Genomic DNA, 23,838 nt, shown 5'->3' on the forward strand with positions numbered 1-23,838 from the left:
AAAAACCAAAAAGGCAAATAAAGCTGGTATGAAATGACTTCTGCAACTACTGTATTGTATGTCCAAGTTTACTACCAATCCATTTGTTTCATCTTTCTCTGAAGATGCTAGCCACAGATGCAGGAGAAATGTCAGGAATAAACTCTTCTAGAACATGGCCACATAGCCAAAAAAAACCCTCTATGGGTGCCGGCCATGAAAGCCTTCAACTTCTCACACACACACACACACACACTGACACACACACACACACACACACACACACACACACATTATAATGAGAACCCAGAGGATCCCCTACACAAATGGATTGGCAGTAAACTCTGACATACAATACAGTGGTTGCAGAAGTCATTTCATACCAGCTTTATTTGCCTTTTTGGTTTTTAAAATAGAAGAAAGTGAATGAGAAACCTAGACTGCATCTGCACTCCAGAAATAATGCAGTTTGACACTGCTTTCATTGTCATGGATCCATGCTATGGAATCCTGGGATTTGTAGTTTCAGTTGTGGCACCAGAGCTCTCTGACAAAGATAGTGAAATATCTCACAACTACAAATTTAAGCCATGGCAGTTAAAGCAGTGCTAAAATACATTATTTCTGCATTGCAGATGCAGCCCAAGTCTCAAGATGTAATTTTTACATAATTGATTGTGTGAATCACAGTGAACTTTTTCAGCCAAGGTACTATCCGAAATACTCCAAAATCATCAACATGGGTGGCTGAGGGAGTGACACCTTTGATTTCGATTGGTTCACCGTTCACATGTTTTGTTTTGTGTACAAGGTTATTAAAGATGTTGCATATAAAATTACCTTTAGGCTATGTGTATAAGGTACTGTATATGTGAAACATAAATGAAGTTCATGATTAGGCTTGGGTTCCATCTTCAATGTATCTCATTATGAATATGCAAATATTCCAAAATCTTTCCCTCTGAAAAAAAAAATAATCCAAAATATTTCTGGTCCCAAGCATTTTGGATAAGGAAGATTCAACCTGTACTAATAAATTTATTTACCACCAATCATCTATTTTCCTAAAAGTCCCATCCTCATCCTCATAGGTGACATTGGCATAGTTTGATTGGAAATGCAATCCAATATATCCAAAGGGCATTTACATCATGCAGACATTATGAAAGGCATAGAGCTGTGTCCATTACATTTCTCTGGCTGCAACATTTCATCTATTTATCTGTACCCATCCCAAACCTTCAGGACTAGCCAGTTATATTTTTCTTCTAGGAACCAGGGCAGCATGTTGAGGATTCTGGGTCTATCCCTCAAGGAATTCCTCAGATTGTGAATGCTAGTATTGAAATCATACTCATTTTGCTAATTATGCATCCTGTGTGCAAAAATCCATTTTCCTGTGCCTCATTTCTCCCATTGGTATGCTAGACGTTCCCTCTGTAGTGGAGCTTCTCTGAGCCTGGCACTTTTAGGAGTGCTACAGTGCCACATTTTGCCATCAAAATAATTGAAACATCTGCACTAAGTGGTTCTTCCTTTACCATTATTTCTCTTTGCTGCTTCAACCGCGTGGAATTTAATTGCAAAAAATGCCACACATGTCAAATCTCTTCCTGGGGAACTTTTCCTTCAAGAACATTTAACTTGGCAAACAACAGCAATCTCACTCCATCCTAGGCTTTGCTTTAGCAAGACCCCTGTGGCTGTGTAGAGTTGACTTTGTGGAGTGTCTCTCTATCCCCACATATCCTTGGTCACTTGACAGCTCAGTCTTTCAGACTAGTTTGCCTACTGCCTTCTGCTCCGTGTAGACAATTATTTGCACTTGGGATAAAATCTTCAGACCGCTTGTTATGTTGCAGGAGTTACCCATTGCATAATGCAGAAAAAAAGTGACTGTGAAGCTTGCCTCTAGTTCAGCTGAGAACTTAGAAAGTTAAGTTTTTGAACTACAGCTCCCAAAATTCCCCAACCAGCATGGCTATTGCAATTTTGGGGTTGATATTTGTGCTACCTTTGTTGTGGTTGTCAATTGCCACCAAGTCAACTTCGACTTAGAGCAACTGTGTGAATAAGAAACCCTCTGCTATCGACAGCCCTGCTCAGGTCTTGCAAATTCAGGGCCCTAGGTTTCTAGATTGCATCCCTCCACCTGGAAATGTAGTTTTCCTCTTTCTCATGTGCATGTGTGTGTGTGTGTGTGCGCGCGCGCGTGTTGTGCTTTCAAGCTGCTTCCGACTCTATCATGGGATTTTCTTGGCAAGATTTGTTCAGAGGAAGTTTGCTATTGTCTTCTCCGGAGGCTGAGAGCATGTGACTCGCCAAGGTCACCAAGTGGATTTCATGTCCGAGCAGAGAATCGAACCCTGGTCTCCAAAGTCTTAGTCCAATGCTAAGGGGCCACCATAATTAAGACCCTGTCTGTTGTGTCATTCAACCCAATAAATCTTATCAACTGGCATGTGAACTGGACCACTGTGATTGCTTTTACTACTCAGGAACTTATTCTGTGCTTTGCCTATTGCACAGACACATGCTCGGAGTCAAGAGATTTCAGGTTATTGTCTGTCACCATGAGGACCGGAAACATTGTTATTCCAAGAATGAAAGTTGATATTCAAGGAGTGAGGCTGGGATTGCACCACTGGCTCCTCCAAAGAGAGAGGTGGGGACATGTTATATGTTGAAAAGATACTTGATTGATTTATGATTTTATTTGTTATTTTCTCCTGATAAGTAAAAAAGTAAAACCCCAGATTAAAAAAATGGGGGGAGGGGGAGAGAGAGAGAGAAAAAACAAAGATTCCACCCAGAACTGTTGAGCCTTTTCTTCTCTCCAGGGAAAGTCCCCCAGGCAAAGTCCCAGAGCTTGTGCCAATGCTATGCAAACTAGTAGGATTGTGCCTGCTGGGATGCCAGGCCAGTGAAGAAGGGAAGGGAAACCTTCTCCCAACAGATTGCTGGGATTCAGCCACGCTTTTTGCTCACAACACTCTTGGCATGTGCACATCATGCTGGGGAGTCAAATAAATCCAATTAGGAAGACTCACTCCAAAATCCTCAATTGACCCCGCCACCTGTCTCTTTGAAAAGACAACAACAACAACCACGGATCACAATCCACCAGGAATATCTCTTGTGCAAACTTAATTGAGACAAATCCATTTTGATGGGACTTGCACAGAGGAAATGTGGCTTGGACTGTGCCCATGGACTTTTGCAAAATGCAGGGGGACTTGATTCTGTATAGTGAGGTGAAGCTTCCCCAGTTGGATTTCTTGCTGTTAACTGCTGTCAGGTTGGCTTCAACTTATGGCAATCCTATAAATGAGAAACCTCCAAGACACCATGTTATTAACAGCTCTGTGAAAGTCTTGCAAACTCAGGGCCATGATTTCATTGATTGAATCAACCCACCTATAATGTGGTCTTCCTTTTTTCCTAGTGCTTTCCACCTTACCAAGCATGGTCATCTGTTCAATTTATTCCTGTAAGAGTAAAATGAAAGGTGGTAAAATGAGTATGATGGTGCTACATAGGTGGTACTCTATGACAGGTGAGCCTTAGAGTCACCATAAGTCAAAAAACAAACTGTTTCTCTTGCCATGGTATTGATGCAGCTAATTTAGCCACATTTTAATATAATTAGCTGCCCCACAGAGAGACAGAAAGAGCCTTGGTTTCATCCTTAGAATTAACACAAACAGGTTGAATTATTTCCTTCTCTGGCAAATAAAAGAAGCATTCCTGGTCCAAACCTTAGAGCCGAGAGGTGCTGAACTAAGTCAGAATGGCATTCTCCCCTAAAAAGAGAGCTAGCATGGTGTACTGATTTGAACATTGAGCTATGATTCTGGAGACCAGGGTTTGAATTCAGTCATAGAAACCTACTGGGTGACCTTAGGCAAATCTCACTTTCTTAGCCTCAGCGGTTTAGGACATGGGATGCCATGCAGAAACGAGATTTAAAACAGGATTTAAAAGGGGATTTAAAACCTGGCAAAAATCTAAGAGAACACACAGAAGCACAATTGGTTTTCAGACACATTGGGGTTAATGCAACATTAAACCGGCTTGAAAGTCAACAAAACATGATTCTTTTTACTTCCAGGATTTTCCAGAAGTAAAAAGAATCGTGTTTTGTCTACTTTCTAGCTGAGTTAATGTTGCATTAGTGCACTTTAACAGCGACGTTTTCTGGAAATCAATTGCACTTTTGCATGTCTTTTCTACTTTCTGTCCGGATTAATGCTGGGTTAACCCAGACTTCATCTGATAATAAATCCACTTTTGCAGGTTTTTTCCACTTTAAATCCTGTTTTTGCACGGGATCCCTCCCATGTGATAAACTCCTCAGAGGAAGGCAAAGGCAAACCCCTTGTGAACCAATCTATTAAGAAAACACAGTGACAGGGTCACCTTAGAGTCGCTATAAATCAGGAGCTATTTGAAGGCACACAACAACAATAACAACAACTCCACTGAATGGGGAAAAAATTATCTTGGTTGTACCAATCTGGTAGCCTGGAGCCAAGCAAGAATGGACATTTCTTGAAGCGCAACACACATTGCTCATCTCATGAAGGAGATGATAAATTGGTGCAACTGCAGGTGTCAGTTCAAAAGAAGAACATGATTCAAAGCATGGTTTGTTAGTAGACATGTTTCCCTTGGGAAATTCTCTGCCTTAGCTTCAAGAGGAGAGAATGTTTTGTGTAACCAGGAGTCTATCATCTAAGAAACTCCATACTGGACTAAATCTAACTCTTGCCATGCACCGATGCTAAAGCCAAAGTGCTTGTCAGAAATAGGTACAGCTGTCAGACGTTGGTGGTTCCCATGTTCTTTGGGTAGTGAGACCTCTCCAGTTTTAGTCTGAATGTGAAGGGAGGTACATGGCTATCTCCTTTCGTGTTCAGACCCAAAATAGATGCACTACCCTATTGATATGGAAGCCACTAGCCAGTGTGGTGTAGTGGTTTGTGTGTTGTGACTATGACTCTGGAGACCAGGATTTAAATCCCTACCTGGCGGTGGAAACGTACTAAGTCAACCTGGGCAAGTCACAACTCTCTCATCCTCAATGGCAAACCCATCCGAAGAAATTTGCCAAGAAAACCCTATGACAGGTTCACCTTAGAGTCACCATAAGTCTGAAACCACTTGAAGGCAAGCAACACACACACAACAGGTTAAGACCTTTCTAGTCCAGAAAGCTTTTGGAAATTGATTTTAACAAAAATGGCTTTTATGGTATATGTATTGGTTTCAAGGTATGGTTTTACTTGGTTTTAATTCTATTGTTATTTAATACTGTTTTCGACTTGTTTTCATGTGTTTTTAAACTATCTGTATTTTATTGTGTCCTGTCTTTGCTGTGAGTCCCAACCTGGGAGAAAGATGGGATATAAATAAGGGGATGGATGGATGTTTTTACATAGATTACTGTTTCGTTCCTTTTTTAATTTTTGTGCTCAGATTGTTCTTGCTCAGTGGTTCCCAAACCTTGGTCCTCCAGAGGTTTTGAACTTCAGCTCCCAGAAATCTTGGTTGTTATCCACGTTGGATGGGGCATGTGGGATTTGAAGTCCAAAACACTTGAAGGACCAAAGTTTGGGAATGACTGTTCTAGCTATTGTGTTTCACTACACAGTGTTAGCCACTTCTGGCCCTACATCAGAGAAAAGTGGAATAGAAGTCAAATAAATAAATAAGTAACGTATGGTTTGAATAGCACATTTAGTGTGTAACTTCTCTTGTGCTACCCAGCTCCAATGTAGCATCTCGGCAATAGCCATTACATCAGAGAACCTAAGATGGAAATAGCAGGCTGGAAGAACTGGTTTTAGGTGGAAAGGAGTATCCCTTCCGTCACTTTCCGCATATCACTCCTGGCTGTGCAAATAGGAGCATCAATATACACTCATTTGTTTTCATCCATCTCTTCATTTTCCACCATCTCAAAGCACCCCCAGCAGAGCTCAAAAAGTTACTTTTTTTGTTTCCCAAATCTCCCCGTCAACATGGTCAGTGGCAGTCTTAAGGAAATACTTGGGGAGTTGCATTTGGAAAAAGTAACTTCTCCAAGTTCAGCCCCTGTGCATCTGTCTCCCTTCCTTGCCTATGTCTCTTTTGCATGATGCAGCACACGTCACATTAGTCAATAATCAATGAGGTTCTGTATATCTAATTGCCTCTTCTTCTTTTTTCCTTTATGGTGCATCATGTTGCAAGAATGTGCTAGAGTTTATTTTATGTAGATAGGCATTTATTCAATATCTTTGTACCATGCCTTAATTGATAACATTGTGTCAGGAACAATGCCTGTCTCTTTTGCATTTCAAAAGATGAACAGGTGCACCATCTCACTCAGGTGCGCTGGGGCTTTGCACATGGATTCACGGTGAGCAATGGCCACAGATTTTTTGGCTTCAGTCATCCTCCCCGGAGACATGCTCTAATTGCATTGTTGCATATGTATGCATTATATGCAGCATATTCATATGCTTACCGATCCAGTAGCCAAGGCTGTGTTCAGTTATCATCTTAAACTGATTCCTGACTCACTGTTCACTACAAGAGCCTGTGTCACAATAAATCAATCAGGAAAAATCACAGAGGAAGTTCTGTTGCTTAAAAATCATTTTTATTAAACATATGTAACAACCAAAAAAATCCCAACAACACACCAACAAATTTTATATATAAATCTAAAACTACATGTGTTTGTTGTGTACTTCCAAGACATATTTGACTTATGGTGACCTTATCATAGGGTTTTCTTGGCAGGTTTCTTCAAAGGGGGTTTGCCATCACCATCCTTTGAGGCTGATACAGTGTGACTTGCCCAAGTGGGTTTATATGCTCTGGCAGGAAATCAAACCCTGATCTTCATTCATAATCCAAAGCTTAAACCATTACACCACACTGGCACTCTACATACATATTACACACAAGATGGACTATACCATTACCAAATATAACAATAAATCTAACAACTAAGCGGGTACCCTCATGTTTTCCCCTTTCCTCAAATAATGGTTACAACCCCCTATATTTTATACTGCCTCTAAACAATTTATATACCTTTTGCTTCTACTATGTAAACAATCTTAATTCATTTTACAAAGCCTAAAAGCAATATATATCCCCAATGCGATTGCATAAAGGAAGTAAACATTTATCAAAGATTTCTCCTCGATCAAAATGGTCAATTTATCCATTTCAGTGAGTTCTACTGTCTTCATCAGTCAATCTTCTCCTGTTGGCATAACAGCTTCCTTCCATCTCTGGGCATAAACAATTCATGCCACCTTTATCATATACTACAAAGTCCTTCTATATATATATTCCCCATTTTATCATACATTATTCCAGTATTTGGTTTCAACTATATTTTAGTTTTAAGAAGTCCTCCAATGTCTTATGAAGCAAAGTCCAATGCTTCTGTGCTTTATCACATGCCCCCCACGCAGTGGAAGTTGTTTTGTAGGAAAGTCTTCAGAGATTAATGGAAAAGCCTCTTTCGTTCATTCCAATATTTGGGTGGAGAAGAAATACTGATATATTGCTCTGCAGCATTTGAAAGCACACAGCATCAACAACAGCATTCCCAGGATATCTTTTGTGTCTCAGTAATTGTTTTAGTGAAGATTCCTCGATCGGCCAAAGTCAGGTCATGAACATGCTCACCAGTTTCAGGAGTTGACCTTGTTGAAGGCCTCCCAGGCCCTGCTGAGTCTTTGGTCTCAAAATCTACATGCTGAACATTGATCACCATTTCTTCACTGTTGAGCATCACAGCTACCTGTCACTCAATGTTTACACCAAACTCTCATGGATTTCCTTTGGAGTTTTCGTCTGCGGGAACAGGAGTTTTATGACAGCCGAAAGTTCAGCACTTGAAAACTCCACAGTTTTCATTGACATGGTCCTATCTATGATCTGGGGAGGGGGGTCAGAAATTAGAGCTATGATCTTACAAAGGCCACCACTTTCAAGCTACACTGACTAAATTGTGCTCAGGCTTTGCAAAGTGGGTCAGGACGAGAACTTTTCAACAACCCCTCGTAATGAGGGATTATAAGAGTTCAGTTTTCATTCCGGAAACCCTGTGAATCCTATCCACTCTTCTGGCATCAGAGCCATTCAGCAGGTGATGCAGAAACCCTTCTTGCTTGCATCCCATGGGAGACCCTCCCAGCCAGAGCGGACAACACTGAGACAGATAACAAAGAGCCTAGTCTCTAAGACCGCCTTTGTGTTCCAATTCAACCCCTATTGATGTTGTTTGTCCATGTAGATTTTGTTTACTGAGAGTGCTTTATTTTTTAAGAAATAATAATAACAATAAAGCAAACCCCAAACCAAAATGCTGCCTACAGGATTCATGGAGTTATGCAAAGGCCACCTGTAGCAGCACACTTGATCCTAATCTTGCAGCTGGCCTCCTTTTCCCACCCTTCTCTCTCTTTCTCCACTTCCTTGCCTTGTTTGTTGCCTGCCACTTGTTGCATCTTGTCCTGGATCGATTAGGTGGGCAGATCCAGTTTTGGTATGCATGCCTCCATTGGAGGGAGATGCTGGATAATTCCACCTATCCAATGGATAGTCTCAGCTGGACTAGACCCATTGACCCAATGGGGTTTATATAACACTATAGGTAACATAATTTAAAGGGCTTAAATACACTAATGGCAACATATCCTATCTGATCTTGGAAGCTAAGTAGAGTCAACCCTGGTTAGTACTTGGATGGGAGACTGCCAACAAATACCAGGTGCTGTAGGCTATATTTCAGAGGAAGAAACTGGCAACAACATATCTGTGCATTCCTTGCCTTCAAAACCCTATTAATAGTCAAGGGGTCACCATACGTCAACAGGTGACCCACAACATAACTTATGTCCTGGGTTTACTCTATAGGTTTGTTGTTGATGACACTGTTGTGTGCCTCCAAGTCATTTGTGACTTATGGCTACCCTAAGGCAAACCTATCATAGGGTTTTCTTGGCAAGTTTCTTCAGAGGGCATTTGCCATAGCTATCTTCTGTGGCTGAGAGAGTGTGACTGCCCAAGATCACCCAATTGGTTCTCATGGCCAAGCTGAGATTTGAACCCTTGTCTCCAGGGTTGTAGTTCAAACCTCTACACCCCACTGGCTTTCTTCTATAGGTCTACACCAGCTATATTTGGTTCCATGCCTAAGGATGAATCTACACTTTAGACATGATGCTATTTGATACCAAGTGTGGTAGCTCTCTTCTATGGAATCCTGGGATTTGTAGTTTTACAAGGTATTTAGCCTTGTCTGTCAAAGAGTGCTGGTCCCTCACCAAACTTCAAATCACTGGATTCTGTAGAATGGAGCATTGGCAGTTAAAGTAGTATCAAAGTGTATTATTTCCACAATGCAGATGCACCCTGAGACAACAACTCCCAGGTGTTGGAAGACATAAGGGACAACATTTACAAGGTCCAGATTGCTGTGCTTTGGGGAGATTACATTTCTATGCCTGCTTTAACCCATTGCACAGCAAGAGGAGAGAAAATTCCAGCCTCAGGTTGAATGAAGGTGTGTGTAGGAATCATATTTTGGAACATTTATGAAAAACAAACCAATCAATACATCTCCAAGCACCTTGCAAATGGGGCACACCAGTGTTCAAGCAACAGAAAACCTTTCTCAGTGATGCTCTGCCTACTTTACTCCAGGCAGAGTTCAAGCCTGTGCATGTCTACTGAGAGGTTCAAACAGGGCTTTCTCACCAGTAAACAAATATAGGATTGCAGAGCCAAGGAGATCGATTTTTTACAGGGTTGGGAGAGGAACATGCCAACATATTTTTCCTCTCCTGGAAGGTGGAACACTACAGTCCAAAAGGATACATTCTCTCATCTAATGCTGTGTAATGGTTAGATCAGGGTAGACAAAGTACAACCCCTGGGCTCTTTTAGCAGTCCCTCAAAGCCATTTTGAAGCTGTCAGGGGTCCCCTTTTGTTTTACTTGATCACACTTTATTTTTTTTAATGCCCTGTGCAATAGTGACAGCCAAGAGGTCCAAAAACACAACTGTCCCTGGATGTTATACCATCCAATTAGCTATGGCTTCTGGGCAGTGTACAAGGCAAATATATTACATTTGCTTTTTAGGTACTGCAGATAAAATGTTTCCCTTTTAGCTGTGAAGACTTGTCAATAAATATAAACGGCCTGCATTTTATCATTCAGGGGTGGGAATCATGTACCCTTCCCTATGTAGTTGGGCTATGAACTTTATTGCATGTGCCTTTTGAACTGCCATAAACACTTGATCATAGTGCCTTTGGCGATACCTATTTCATGATGCCATCAGGGACGTAGCCAAGGGGGGGTCCTTGGGGTCCAGACCCCCCTTCCATTAGAAAAATGAATGGTGCATGCTGCTGCGCCGCCGCGCCCAAGCCCCATTATAATGGTGGCACTTAGTCTGGACCCCCCCCTTCCTAAAATCCTGGCTACGTCCCTGATGCCATCTCCCTCTCATGGCTGTCATGTTTTCCAAGCACGGTTAACTCACACCTTCTCATTGACAGACAAACCCATCAATAAGCTCCCAGCAGTGCTGGTATAATACTAGTCTTCAGGTGCGGCAAGTTACTGTATATACTCATGTATAAATCTAGAAATTTTAGTCAAAAAAGTGCCCCCCAAAACCCAGAGTCAACTTATCCATGGGTCAATGTAAGCACTGAACTCTTGTAAAACAATTGAACCATCCTCTGTGAAATGCAAGAATATACTATCTCCCAGAAACACCACTGATTGTTGATTCAATAGGTCTACTCTACACTAGGATTCGGGCTAGTATTTACCCACCAAGGCTAAAGCAAAGGATAGTGTGTTGGTCTCCCACTTTGCAAGACCCAGATTCAAATCTCCACTTCCCATAAACCTCAATCGGGCAAGGCCCTGAGCAAGCCACTATCTCTCACCCAAACCTACCTTGCAGGTTTATTGCGACAGCCAACAAGATAAGAATTGTGGAGTATTTTGTTCCCTAAAGTGTTCTGCGGAAGGGATAAATAGTAATTATTTTGCCATCTCCCAGCTGGGGACAGTTGATCTCATCTGTGAGAATGAGATCGCCTTCAAAGATGATCAAGAACGTGGCCAGCTTCATAGGAAGGAAATTCAACGGCCCATTTAAAGGAAATCCCAATTTTTTGTGTGTGTGTGTGTTTGAGGGCTAGTGCAAAGGGACCTTGAGGTAGAAACAGTATATTCTTGTAAGGTATAAAGGGGAGACATGTGTTTATTGTTTCGGGAAATCAATTTCTGAATTATAGATCAGATCTTCATAGTAAAAGCAACTTTTCCAAGCTCAGCTGTTCATTTGACTTTTGCTAAAATTACAACCCTGATTAATCCCATGGTCTTTCTTTCACTTGCAGGAAATGACCGGAATGGCCTGGATTTCAACAGACAGGTAATGCCCACAAAGATCCTTTTGGGTTTGATTTGAGGAGCTGTAGTTTTAGTAAAGTAACTTTTCAGTGCTCCAGCTCTTTGAGTGAAATACTAAAAATGGCACCGGTGGCCAACCACAGCATTTCTACAGAGATGGCATGGGCTTGGAAGAAATGTGTAGGGGCCACTTCAATTTGGCCGGAGGATTCTGGGCAATGTTGTTGTCCAAATCCAGTGGACTTGAGTTTTTCTATGACAAAATAGACAATCCGTGGCTAAAAACTGTGTTGTTGTTGTTGTTGTTGTTGTTGTTGTTGTGTCTTCAAGTTGTTTCAGGCTTATGGTGATCCTAAGGCGAACCTATCATGGGGTTTTATTGGCAAGACTTGTTCAGAGGAGGTTTGTCATTGTCTTCCCCTGAGGCTGAGAGCATGTGATTTGCCCAAGGCCACTCAGTGGGTTTCATTCCCAAATGGGGAATTGAACCCTGGTTTCCAAAGTCATAGTCCAACACTCAAGCCATTATGCCACACTGATTCGCCCCAGTTATATTAGTACGAGTGTGAATTCTCTGAGGAGTACCTTAAGCCCAAAAGGCACCACACCACTTCAAATGACCCTTCTCTTCTACCCTAAAATCTTGCCACCAGACACAACAGGCTCTAGATTCCTGCACTGAGGAGAGAATGGACTAGATTGGTGGCTGGACTCTAAGGATTCTTCCCCCCTCTGAAATGTATGAAATTCATGCCCTCCAACATGTCACAGATGAAAACCAGGATGCACGTTACCAAGCAACATCAGAGTGTGGTCAAGATGGCAAAAAGTTATTAGTGAGGAAGAACACACAAGCTAGGAGAGGCTGTAGCAGTTTGCTTTTGCCTGAGTCTACAGGGAAAGACAAGATTCTTCCCACCTCTCCTCTCCATCTTGGTGAGTTAACTGAGTACAAACTACTTGTATACATTCAACTCAGTTTGCAGCAATTGAAGTAAGTGGAGGGCAAAATGGGATGGTGGGAGGAAGAGAGAGAATCCAGGACATTTTAAAAGCAGCTGAAAAAGTGCGCCAACCAAGAATTAATGAAATCCAAATCAATTGCCAAATCAAGACAGTTAAGAGAGCATGGAAAACTAATCCATGCAGGCTCTCTGCCTCTACAACGTGACTACCAGCCCAGGTTCTTTGCCCGATGTCTGGAGGGGAAATCAAAGTTGATCCCAATCTCTCTCTCTCTCTCTCTCTCTTTGCACCTGAGCATCGTCCAAAATGTGAGTTCATTCGACAAGAGTCTGGCTGGGATTCATCATCAATTGAGCTTTTGTTAATTTTATTCAACGTTCCCATCTCAACATGCATCAATGTGTTGACTCATGCCCATCTTGGAGATAAGCAAGACTGTCTTCGGAATCACACCCTTGTGATGGATTTGTAGATGGAATTTTGGGGCTACAGGGAATGGTGCAGGAAGGGCTGAATGGTGGGATGTGCCCATAAGTCTTTCCTTTTTTTAAGATGAGATTTTCTTTGGATGTGCCAGGAGGGCTGATGCTGGAGACTTTTAGCCAACTAATAGGGCAGTGGTGGGCAATGATACCTTCTCTGCCACTCCATCCTAGATGGCTGGGTCTATGAGTTCAATTGCTGCTGTTGTAATATGTATTCAAGGGAACTCTGACTTATGGTGAATGCCTCCTAGGATTTTCTTGGCAAGATTGATCGATGGGAATTTGCCATTGGATTTCTCCAAGACTGTGAGAGAGTGATTTGCCCAAGGTCACTCATTGGGTTTCTATGGCTGAGTCTCCAAGGTTGCATCTCAGGGACCAAAAGTATTTCCGATGGTCTTAGGAACTGAGACACCACTCCTCTATCCGGGGGGTCACCACAACATGAGGAACTGTATTAAAAGGTTGCAGCATTAGGAAGGTTGCAAATCACTGCTATAGACATTCATTTACTCTTGGCTCCTGCTGTTTCTGAGATCAATGTGCATTTGTCCATCCCTGCTATCTATGAACAAGGAATTCTGGGATGGGCAGTTCTTGAGACCATATCACATGAGGAAAAAGAAGTCAGCATCATCTGCTAGACTTTGAAGTGCTAGTTTTACTACACTCTTTCTCTTCTAGAGTTCTTGGAGGGCTACAAACTCCATGTTTAAAACATTACTTGCTCTAATCTGCTATCAGCTATATCCCCCATGGGGAAACCAATTACTGTACCTCCATTTTCTTCAGTCATTCCTCTCAAAATGGTGGCAGAAAGTGCCATCAGTGCCTACCACCATTATAAGAGGAACTGCCAAGGAAAATGGAGACATAATTTGAGGTTCTAGGGGGGCATTTGGTGTGTTTGCATGTGTTTCCGGGGCTTTCTGAGTGATCTGCTAAAACTCGTCCAAAATTTTCATTCATTCTTTTAAAAACAAAACAAAAATCAAGTGATTGTGGGTGGCTTCACAGACTATAACATTTGTAACCTACAGGCTGCTATTTGCCAACCTTTGGGCTAACTGGACTTCTGTCTGGATCCAACACTCATCTTCTTACATTCTTCAGTGATGCAAATCAATTCCATTTGCACCCTTTGCATTGGTTGTAGGAACTGACTCTATAGCTCCATGGTGAGTCTGGAGATCTGTCAGCTGTGGCTTTAGGTTTCTTGGCCCTGGCACCAGCTAGACCAAAGTTTCTCAGGAAACCTCTGCACAGACAGTGCTGTGCACTTTTGGGAAATGAACCCAAATGGCATGGATGTAGCTGTGGCATGATGGAATTTTGCCTCCTCCTCTGCACATTTCCCTGCCTCCGCCACAAGACCATCTTCACTCCTTTGAACCCCTTTGAAGGCAGAAAGTACTAAACATGCATGCGTGTGTACACTTATTTAATTAATCCTGTTCAATGAAAAGTGGCTGAGAACCAGCCGATTTTAATTTTGAGAGATCAGAGCTTGTAGCCCTGAAGGGTTTCTTTTGTCATCCTCCATTTCATTCAGCTGGGTGTTGCATTGCATGATTTCCTTCTGCCTTCTTCCCCTGTCTGCCCTCCCACCTCTAGCTGTTGGCCCCATTTCTTCCTCTATATGCTTGACGTTCTGCAGGGCCCCTTCTCCTGTGTAAATCAGGTATGGAGCCTAAGATGAGACTTGGGGGTAGAAGGACCATGTATCTTCCTTTAGTTTGTTCCAAATCCAAATCCAAATAGGTTAAAACTGAAGTGCTTTCTGTCCTGAATATTTCTTTGCTGTTTTTGTGTGCCTTCGCTTATGGTGACCCTAAGGAAAACCTATGCTCTTCTCCTCCTAGCAGGCAAAGATCTTACAGTTCAAGAGTCATTTTGCTATTAATTGGTCATTTTGGGAAGTTTTGGGTGTTGTAACCAGCCATAGATTTTTGAGTGAAACATTACAGATTCCATTTACTTATATGAAACCCACTGGGCAACCTTGGGTAAGCTGTCATATGTTTTCAAGCCAATTCTGAATTATGATGACCCTTATAATAGGACTTTCTTGGCAAGATTTATTCAGATGTTTGCCATTATCTTCCTCTTGGTCTGAGAAAGTGTAACTTGTACAAGGTGACCCAGTGGGCTTCCATGGCTGAGCAGGAAGTCATAGTCCATCATTCAAACCATCATACAACACTGCCCTCCTCACCTCAAATCAAATTTTTGGACTCAGAATTCTTCACTTCCAGTCATTGCATCTTCTGCACCAGGCTCCAATTGATGGAGCTCTGATAAAAGAGATAAAACATACCTTGCAAACCTGAAGTGTCTCTATCCTGTTGTAGCCAAACAGAAAATACCATTCCTCATGCAAGGGAAAGCAATTGACAATGGATGATAGCTTTTTAATGTTGTCCCTCGTCACCTACTTTTTTTTTTTTAATTAAATAAGTATCACCCATAAGACCAGATGGGGGGAATTGGTGGCATGACAGAAACTATTGGACTCCATTTCCCATCAGCCCCAGTCAGCAATATTAAACAATTTGTAGTCTGGCTGTATCAGGAGGGCCACACATTCCTAGACCATGGCTTAAGAAAAGATCACAGGATGCACACAGGATCTTCCTTGAGACTATGTTGGTTGATCAGTTCTCTGGTGCAATCTGCCAAATTCCTTGGAAGTGATCATGATGGAAGGGATATCAATCAATTAAATTTCCTTGAAAGGGCTCTTGACAGCCTTGGAAAACTGGGTGGGAGGATGGACAAAATGGAGTGCTATGGTGGTGGGCATGCCTGGCTGAGAACATTAAAAAGGAGAATTCCATGTGGCAGTGGGTCCCATTTATTTCAAGAGTTCTTTCCTTCCTTCCTTCCTTCCTTCCTTCCTTCCTTCCTTCCTTCCTTCCTTTCTTGTTGGTGTCGGAAAGAAAGAAAGAAAGAAAGAAAGAAAGAAAGAAAGAAAGAAAGAAGATTGATATCAAGTGTTTTTTTTTCCTAATCTGACATTCTTGCCAATATAAATTCCCATCCGAGGTGGGGCACAGCAAAAGGCAACCTGTTAACTTGGCTGTGATGCTTCCATGTACTTCTCCTTGGCTCCCTCTCCTCCAATTTTGAAAATAATCTTTGAACACCATAGCTCCATCAGATGGCATTCTCAAAGCACTGTCCATGTTGACAGTGGGCCCCTCTGGGAGTTTGTATTCTTTCTGCTGAGCAGGGATTTTTTTAAAAAGAGGGGGGAAGCGAGGGCACAGTGACTGTGGGCGACCATCTTCCAAGCTGGTGAAGTGCCATGGCAAGAGACAAGAAGTGATAAGGAAAGAGGCAGGATCAGGGAGGGGATGCAAGAGATAAGAGCTCAGAGGTGGGAAGGGGTGAGGTTGTGCCAGCCTTTGAAGGCAAAGATGAGAAACCTGAATTGAGTGAAGTGGGAAGATGCGAGCATAGAAAGGAGGCCATTGCTAGGAACATACAGTACTCACAGGGAGACAGTAGATGTTGGACAAACCGGAGAAATTGGCATACCACCATGGAGTCCTTTCCAGCAAAGAAGAAGCCATATCAGTTTCATATCAGTTGGGGTGGTACATCTGCTCTAGTTTTTGTCTGAATGCTAAAAGAGAAATCCAGTGTGTGGAACCCCAGTCCCATAATAGATCCAGCACTTTTCTGGACAGCTTTATAGTTTGAACTATGGTCTAGAACACATTTACAATTCTACTGACATGAGAGTCACTAGCCTTCACTGGGACATTTCCAAAAGGGACATCCATAGATTTCTGATGCCACCAGCAAATTTTTGCAAGTGCATTTCTTGCATACCTTTTATACAATTGTTGGGAAAGGGTGGCAATGGGCAAACACCAAATATAGCCATTTTGGACAGTCCAGTTGGTTCCTATAGGAGAGTTCAGTCAGTGCTGATGTTCAGTCCAAACTGTGATGGTGATGATATTGGATTGTATGATGAGGGGTGACTTCTATCTGTTCAAATGGGCAAGTTCACTTTATCTTTGGAGGGTACTTTCTTTTGGCTTCCCACAATTACTTGGATAAAAACCAGCCCTCCAGATTTCTTTAGCAACTTGTACACCTTTAGCAGCCTGTGCTCATTTTATTTTATTTTATTTTATTTTATTTTATTATCCTAATCTGGCACATGATCAAATTTGGGTATAATCGGTAGTTTGAAGAAGGCCAAACCTTATTGACTGTACAACCAGGATGTCGAAACAAGCATCCTGTGAATCCCTAATTCCTATGACTTGAAAGATCTCCTGATAAAGCAACCAACTGGCATATCCAGAGGCAAGAACATATGTGTGGGAATGTCCTAAGGAAAAGGGCTTTTTGGAAGATTGGGGCAGCCCTTTCTCAACTCTTCTGGTCATGAGCTAAGCTTAGAGCTTGGGAAACTGTGTACAAATTGCACCATCGCTTCCCTGAACAGCACTTGCCTGTGGCTCAATTCTGCGACTGTCCTGTGCTGAACAGAGTCAGCTTTTAAATCCTGTTTTTGCACAGGATTTGCCCCATGTGATAAACTTCTGAGTGGATAAAGATGGTTGGAGTTCGAAAACATGCCGCCACCGCCGCCACCACCCAAAAGACCCTTGCTTTATTTTTCCCCCTTTCTCATTCTTTCCTCTTCCTTCATTCCCTCCATAACACATCATTCCTCTTTCATTCCCCCTCTTGGAAGCAACCTTGTTTCAATTAAGGAAAGGAAAAAGTTAAAAAAAGAGGTGTTTATTTTGGCTATATGATCTAACCAATAAGGACTAGTGTGGCGCTGTCAGAGTCCCATGTGGCCAAACATATTTGGCTTTGCAGCATCACAAAGTCAGATCAGAGTGAGGGTAACATATTGTGTATTTATTCTGAATAAGAGAATATTTTTGAATTATTTGACTCACTTGTATTATCATTAAAATAGAGTGAAGATGTTTAATTGTTGGGGGGGGGCGTTAATCCATGGAGAAACGGATTCCTCTCCTCTTTCAATCCCTTGTTAGATTTTATTTGCAGGTTGTTATAGGAATAAGATGCTCCATTTTTAACTCCTGATCTCCCCTCTGAATTTTCTTTTTGGCATCCACTCATGCCTTTTTGGTGGTGCAAGTTAATACATGTAGCCATGGCAATTGCAAAGCTGCTGTTATTTATGAGCAATTATTATTTGACTTTATGATGTCTATACTAGAGGTGGCTTTGGGGGGAAAACGCACACGGTGGAAAGGATTTGGGGAAGGGCAGATTTACAGGCGAGAATTTGCTCTTCCTACCCTGCCAATGTTTTTCCGTGTGACCTTGTTTGGAATGGGATCATTTTCATCGGGTCAAATGATTTATCATTCTCAATCAAATACATGGAGTATCCCTTTGGGAGAAAAGGGGGTTCAAATACACCCCCCCCCCAAAAAAAAATAGTGGAAAGCAAGATAACTTGAGTTGAATCTTGAGTCATGACTATTTTGAAATCAATGGAACATATAAATGAATTTTGTGTTTATATTTAAATCCCATCTAGAAGATAAGTCATTATGTACATATATGCAAATACAGGTATACCAAAATCCAAATAAATAAATAAAATAAAATCCAAAATCCCAAACTCTTCTGGTTCCAAGCATTTCAGATAATGGAAACTCAACTTGTAGTGACTTAAATGGGCCTGCAGTCTTTGTTGTGTGCCTTCAAGTCGTTTCTGACTTATGCAATCCTAAGGTGAGCCTGTCATGAGGTTCCTTGGTAAATTTATTCCAAGGGAAGGTTGCTATTGCCTTCCTCTGAGGCTGAGAGAGTGTGACTTGCCCAAGGTCACCCAATGGGTTTACATGGCTGTGACAGGATTTGAACCCTGTTCTTCAGAGTCCTAGTCTTAATGCTCAAACCACTACACTATGTTGGCTCCCTCTGCAGTCTAAGTATTAGAAAATCTGGATCCAGCCTATAAAGTATTAAAGAAGCAAAGGTCACTTTTGTGCTACACGCCATGCAGTAAGCTCTTTGGCAGAGAACTCTAAAGACCTCACCAAACTACAAATCCCAGGATTCCATAGGATGGAGTCATGGCACAGAAAGTGATATCAAAGTGCTATAAACGTGTAATGTTAAAGGAACCAAAATTCCAAGCATGCTGGGCAGTGGATTCCAATTTACGATGCATTCATGACCATAAGTGATAGTGGGTCTGTGAAAGATTTATGCTTAGAGACCCAGATGACAGTTACAAAAGTCACCAATCCTATGTGCTGAACCAGTGCTATGTAATTCATTGTCGGAATATGAATCCTTGAATATTTCATCCTTGTGTGCAATGATTAATTATTATGCAATTATATACCGATGAATTATCCCCCTACCGCAGGAGAAAACAAATATTGTACCACAGTAAATTCCCCATTTCTGAAGATACTGAAGTGTTGCACAGGAGGTTTTCTTCAGAAAGAGGAAATTCAGGAAATTGTGTTGTCTGTGCAGAAAACCCATATGCACATAAAAAGTTTTCTCTGCAGAAAATGGGTTTTCCTGCACAGAAAACACAATTGCATGTGTATAGATACCCATGTTCGTTTGTTTGTTTGTTTTTCCACAACACGTCAGGGCTTTCAAATATCAGGAGAAAACTGTTAAAAATTCTTGCTCACCGATCATTCTTCCCATTCCACAGACTGTCATGAAACACAGTGTTCAACCTGATTATGAATAATTACTAATATTCTTTCCATCCTTATTAGAGAGGCATCATTATGGAGACTGGGCTCAGGTCTAGTTATCTTGCCTAAGCCTAAGCCACTTCACTGGGTCATTGTAAAGAAAAAGAGGGAGAGAAGAAAGGGATGTAGGCCACCTTGAGTTCCTATGAGGAAAAGCAAGGAATAAACAACCCAGTTTGCAGAATGCTGATGTTCCACCTTCCCTTCCAGTTGCTATGGTTAGTCCTAAAGAGATGGCGTTTTCCCATGTCTTGCAGGTTCATGCCTGTGGGATGGAGGACTCAACTCTCGCAATTGAGTCATCATATGTTTCCTACTGGCCTACTTCTGTCTGCAAGTGAAAGGATGCTAAACTGCATAGCCTCCAACTGTTCAAATCTGGCAGAGATAGTCCCAATTAATCCTCTATATCTTCTCACTTTTTCAGCTGCTTTTAAAATGTCCCGGTTTCTCTCTTCTTCCACTTTCCTTCTGTGTTGTCAGCTTATTTCCACTGGTGCATACTGAATCCAAAATGCCAAACTCAGCAGAGCGAAAGGAGAGGGTGGGCGGTATCTTTCCCTTCCCAGTGGGCTCTGGCCAAAGCAAACTGCTGCAATCTCTCATAGCTTGTATGTCCTTCCTCATTAATACCTTTTGCAATCTTGATCTCATTCTGATGTTTCTTGGCCAGACATGTCCCAGTTTTCTTCTGTGAAATGTTGGAGGACATTAAACTGGATGAGTTCTGATTCCCTCCTATCTCCAAAGCTTGGGTTTCTGCAAGGTTGGGTTGTGTAATTTGCAAACATGTAAAGTGGTGGCAGCTGGATGGATGTCTACATTTACAGTATCCCTTTCCAAGCTAGCTCTGATCTTCGTTGCAAGCCTTCCTTTGACTATCAAACTTTACATCAAGGAAGATGTGAAGAGATGCATGATGTCACACTGACAAAGCACAGTCCAAGCCAACCTAAATAACAACAGAACAAAATACATGGGGAGTGAAAATGAAATACACTGGTTTTCAAACAGAGAGATGAAAGCTATATGAGTTTTTGGGGAGGCCCTGCAGAAACAGAAAGGTTCCACTTGGTTTCAAGAAGACCAGAATGATGGCGCTGGCAGGTGAACCTCTTTGTGAAGAACTCTTCCGCAACTATGACTCTGCTTTCAAAAAGACCCTTGTCATCACAGTTATCCATACAAGTTGAGTCTCTCTTACCTGGAATTCCAAAATACTCCAAATACCAAAGCTTTCTTTCCCCATGGATGGCTGAGATAGTGACACCTATGCTTTCTGATGGTTCAGTGTACACAAAGTTTTGTTTCATGCACAAGTTTTTAAAAAAGTATATTGTAGGAAGTATCTTCAGGCTATGTGTATAAAGTATATATGAAATATAAATGGGGTTTGTGTTTATATTTGGATCCCATCTCCAAGGTATCTCATTATGTATGTATGCAAATACAAGTATTCCAAAATCAAATAAATAAATAAATGAATAATGAATAAAATAAAATCCAAGATTCCAAACTCTTCTGGTCCCAAGCATTTTGGATGAGGGAGACTCAACTTGTAGCAACTTGATTCAACAAGACAATGTGGAACAGAGTCTTTTCATATGAAATTACAGAGCAGGGAGGTACCAGAGTTTGGGAACATTATTTTTTTGGACCACATCTCCAAAAATCCACCAGTTTACAAAACCATAGCCCAACTTTTCCAGGCTTTGCTTAGTACATATGGTTGCGATAGAGGGAATGTTGGAATGGAAGAGCGTTTTGATAGTACTGTACAAAAGTGAAATAATAGAGTCCCCCTCATTGGAGGTTTTTCAAGACAGATTGGACGGCCACCTCTTAGGGGTCCTTAACTAGTATATTCCAGCAGCGGCAGTGGGTTAGACCAGATGGTTCTTGAGATCCTTTCTAACTTTGATTCTATGTTTCATCTTGGGCTGTTATTGTGAAATTTGCAGTGTATTTATTCCTCCCATTCTATAACAATGCTAGATGGAGCAGGTGAAATGTACTCATTTTCTTTTCTTTTTTCCCCTTCTCCTTGTTGATGAAGAGTCTTGGTTTCCTCATAAGATTTTTCTCAGCTGTTACAGTTTGTAATAGCCCTTGTTATTTGACTATCATACTGATATTCATGAATCATGAGGCTGACCATATTATTATTATTTCAACACCCTGTATGTTTTAATGTATGTACTGTACAATTTATATGCAAGCCTTTGCAATATTGTATTGACCTACTCTTTGTCCTGACTAGAGGAGATCACTGGATCCAATGAGTTCCATGGCGTATCTAGTATGTTTGACACTTGATGAAGATCACTTTTAATACCCCCTCCTCCTTTCCGCTGCATCTACACTGCAGAAGTAATCTAGTTTAACACTGCTCAGTGCAGTGGAATCCTGAGAATTGTAGTTTATTGTGGCACCAGAGCTCTCTAAAAGAGAAGACCAAATGTGTCACAAAACTACAATTCCCAGAATTCCACAGCATTGAACCATGGCAGTTGAAGCAGTGTCAAAATGGATTATTTCTGTAGTGCAGATGCAGCCTTCAGCAGCCTTTTCTGGGTCTGTTGGAGCAGTTGGCTGGACAGCAAAGGGAGCAAAGGGAGCACCCTCTGAGGTTTCACCCAGTCTGGTCCGCACTCCCTGCACCCCATTAGTAACACCCCTTTATGAGTTTACTCCCCACTCAGCATTTGATTCTATGGGTTGCTTCTTCTAGGGCACTAACCAACAGGATTCCAGCTATTACATGATATGTGGGAAAAGGGAATCTTTCAGATAACCTGATCCTGAACCATGTACGGCTTACTCCAAGGAGATTTTTCAAGCCCTATTAAAGAGAATCTCATCAGGTCTTGACTGTTAGGCAAGAGGAGCTGGCCTTATGTTTATGAGAAGGAAGCCTAAATGAGACATCCCCGCTCGGTCTGACAGGTCTGCAGGTATCTGCCTATCTCCAGCTGTATCTGTGTAGCTCTTGACACCCTCTTCATTCCAGCCTGCCGACACATGGCGATTCCCTTAATCTCTTAGCTGGGGAGGCTGATGCTTCAGCAGAGCATTGGCATGTCTGCAGGATGTCTTCATGAGCCAGTGGTGTGCCAAAACTTTATGGATCGGTTACAAAAGAGATGTAACGATCATCATCCTTATTATTGGTCGTATTCTAAGTATTCCTACTTTTGCCCTATTGGTAAAGAAGAGCTGGCACAGTAATTACAGGCAGGTTGGGAGATGTTCTCCCTTCATCATTCTGCCGTCTTGTGAAATGTTTATGAAACACCTTCCTCAAACAAGTTATGCAAGTGAGCTTTGATCGTTTTCCATCACCCACCGTTTGTTGTTCAAGTCTTCTTCTTCATGTATTTTTTTTCTCATCAGCCGGAGGTAAAGTGTCCATCAATCATTTGTCAGAGTGACCAGAAGAATCAACACTTGCATCTTGCAAAGCAGCAGCATTTGCTACCTATTCATTTTACCAAAGGTGATGTCACATTTAGGTCTATTTGCTTCTACATTAGATTTTTGAAAACTGATCAAGATAATACGTGAGAGAATGGGGAAAGAACGAGGAAGGGAGAATGTACAACACAATTTCAGAGTGGCAGATTCCCATTTTGAATGTTCCTCTATTTTTTAATTTTAAAAAACCTCCCTATATAAAGAAATCTAGCCCATTAAGAAGGGGAAAAAATCTGCCCTAGCTCCATGTTTCCTTTGTCCAAGGATTTGTTTGCATCCAAAAATGTGTGGCCTGAAGCAATAAGGTCCATTCTATCATCACAATTTCTTTATTATGATCAACAAATATAAAGTACACCTTTCTTCCAAGGACATCCAGGTAGTGTGCTTGGTTGTCTCCTCTCTCCCATTTTATCTTCATAACACCCCATGACGTATATTGAACTGAGAGACAATGAGGCACCCAGGTGGAATAGTGACTCAACATGTATGCAACTCCCTTTGATTTAATGGGTTTCTTCCAGTGGAATACTAGTCCATGGTATGATGTTCATTTCATGTTAGCCAAGTCATGTTTAGCTTCCACAAATTTTGGTATCCATAGAGGGTCCTGGAACTAAACCACAGTGGATACGAAGGGCCCACTGTAATAACGCATAGCCTTACCAAGAGCTTGGAAGAGTCGCATTTTGGACTGCATCACAGAATTCTCCAACCCATGTCTACTCAGGCCATGCTGTAATCCCATCATTG

The 23,838-nt window shown here is 41.7% G+C and overlaps 1 protein-coding gene across 1 annotated transcript in view; it reads left to right on the forward strand.

Moving 5' to 3' along the window:
* POU2F3 (POU class 2 homeobox 3) overlaps positions 1–23,838 on the forward strand; it is an 84,556-nt gene that overhangs the window by 28,506 nt on the left and 32,212 nt on the right. Inside the window, exon 3 of the mRNA XM_042475546.1 lies at positions 11,414–11,448. Within this exon, the coding sequence (XP_042331480.1) occupies positions 11,414–11,448 (35 nt within the window). The remainder of the gene's footprint in view (positions 1–11,413; positions 11,449–23,838) is intronic.

The sequence above is a fragment of the Sceloporus undulatus genome, chromosome 6 (assembly GCF_019175285.1).
Source record: "Sceloporus undulatus isolate JIND9_A2432 ecotype Alabama chromosome 6, SceUnd_v1.1, whole genome shotgun sequence".
Lineage (NCBI taxonomy): Eukaryota > Metazoa > Chordata > Lepidosauria > Squamata > Phrynosomatidae > Sceloporus > Sceloporus undulatus.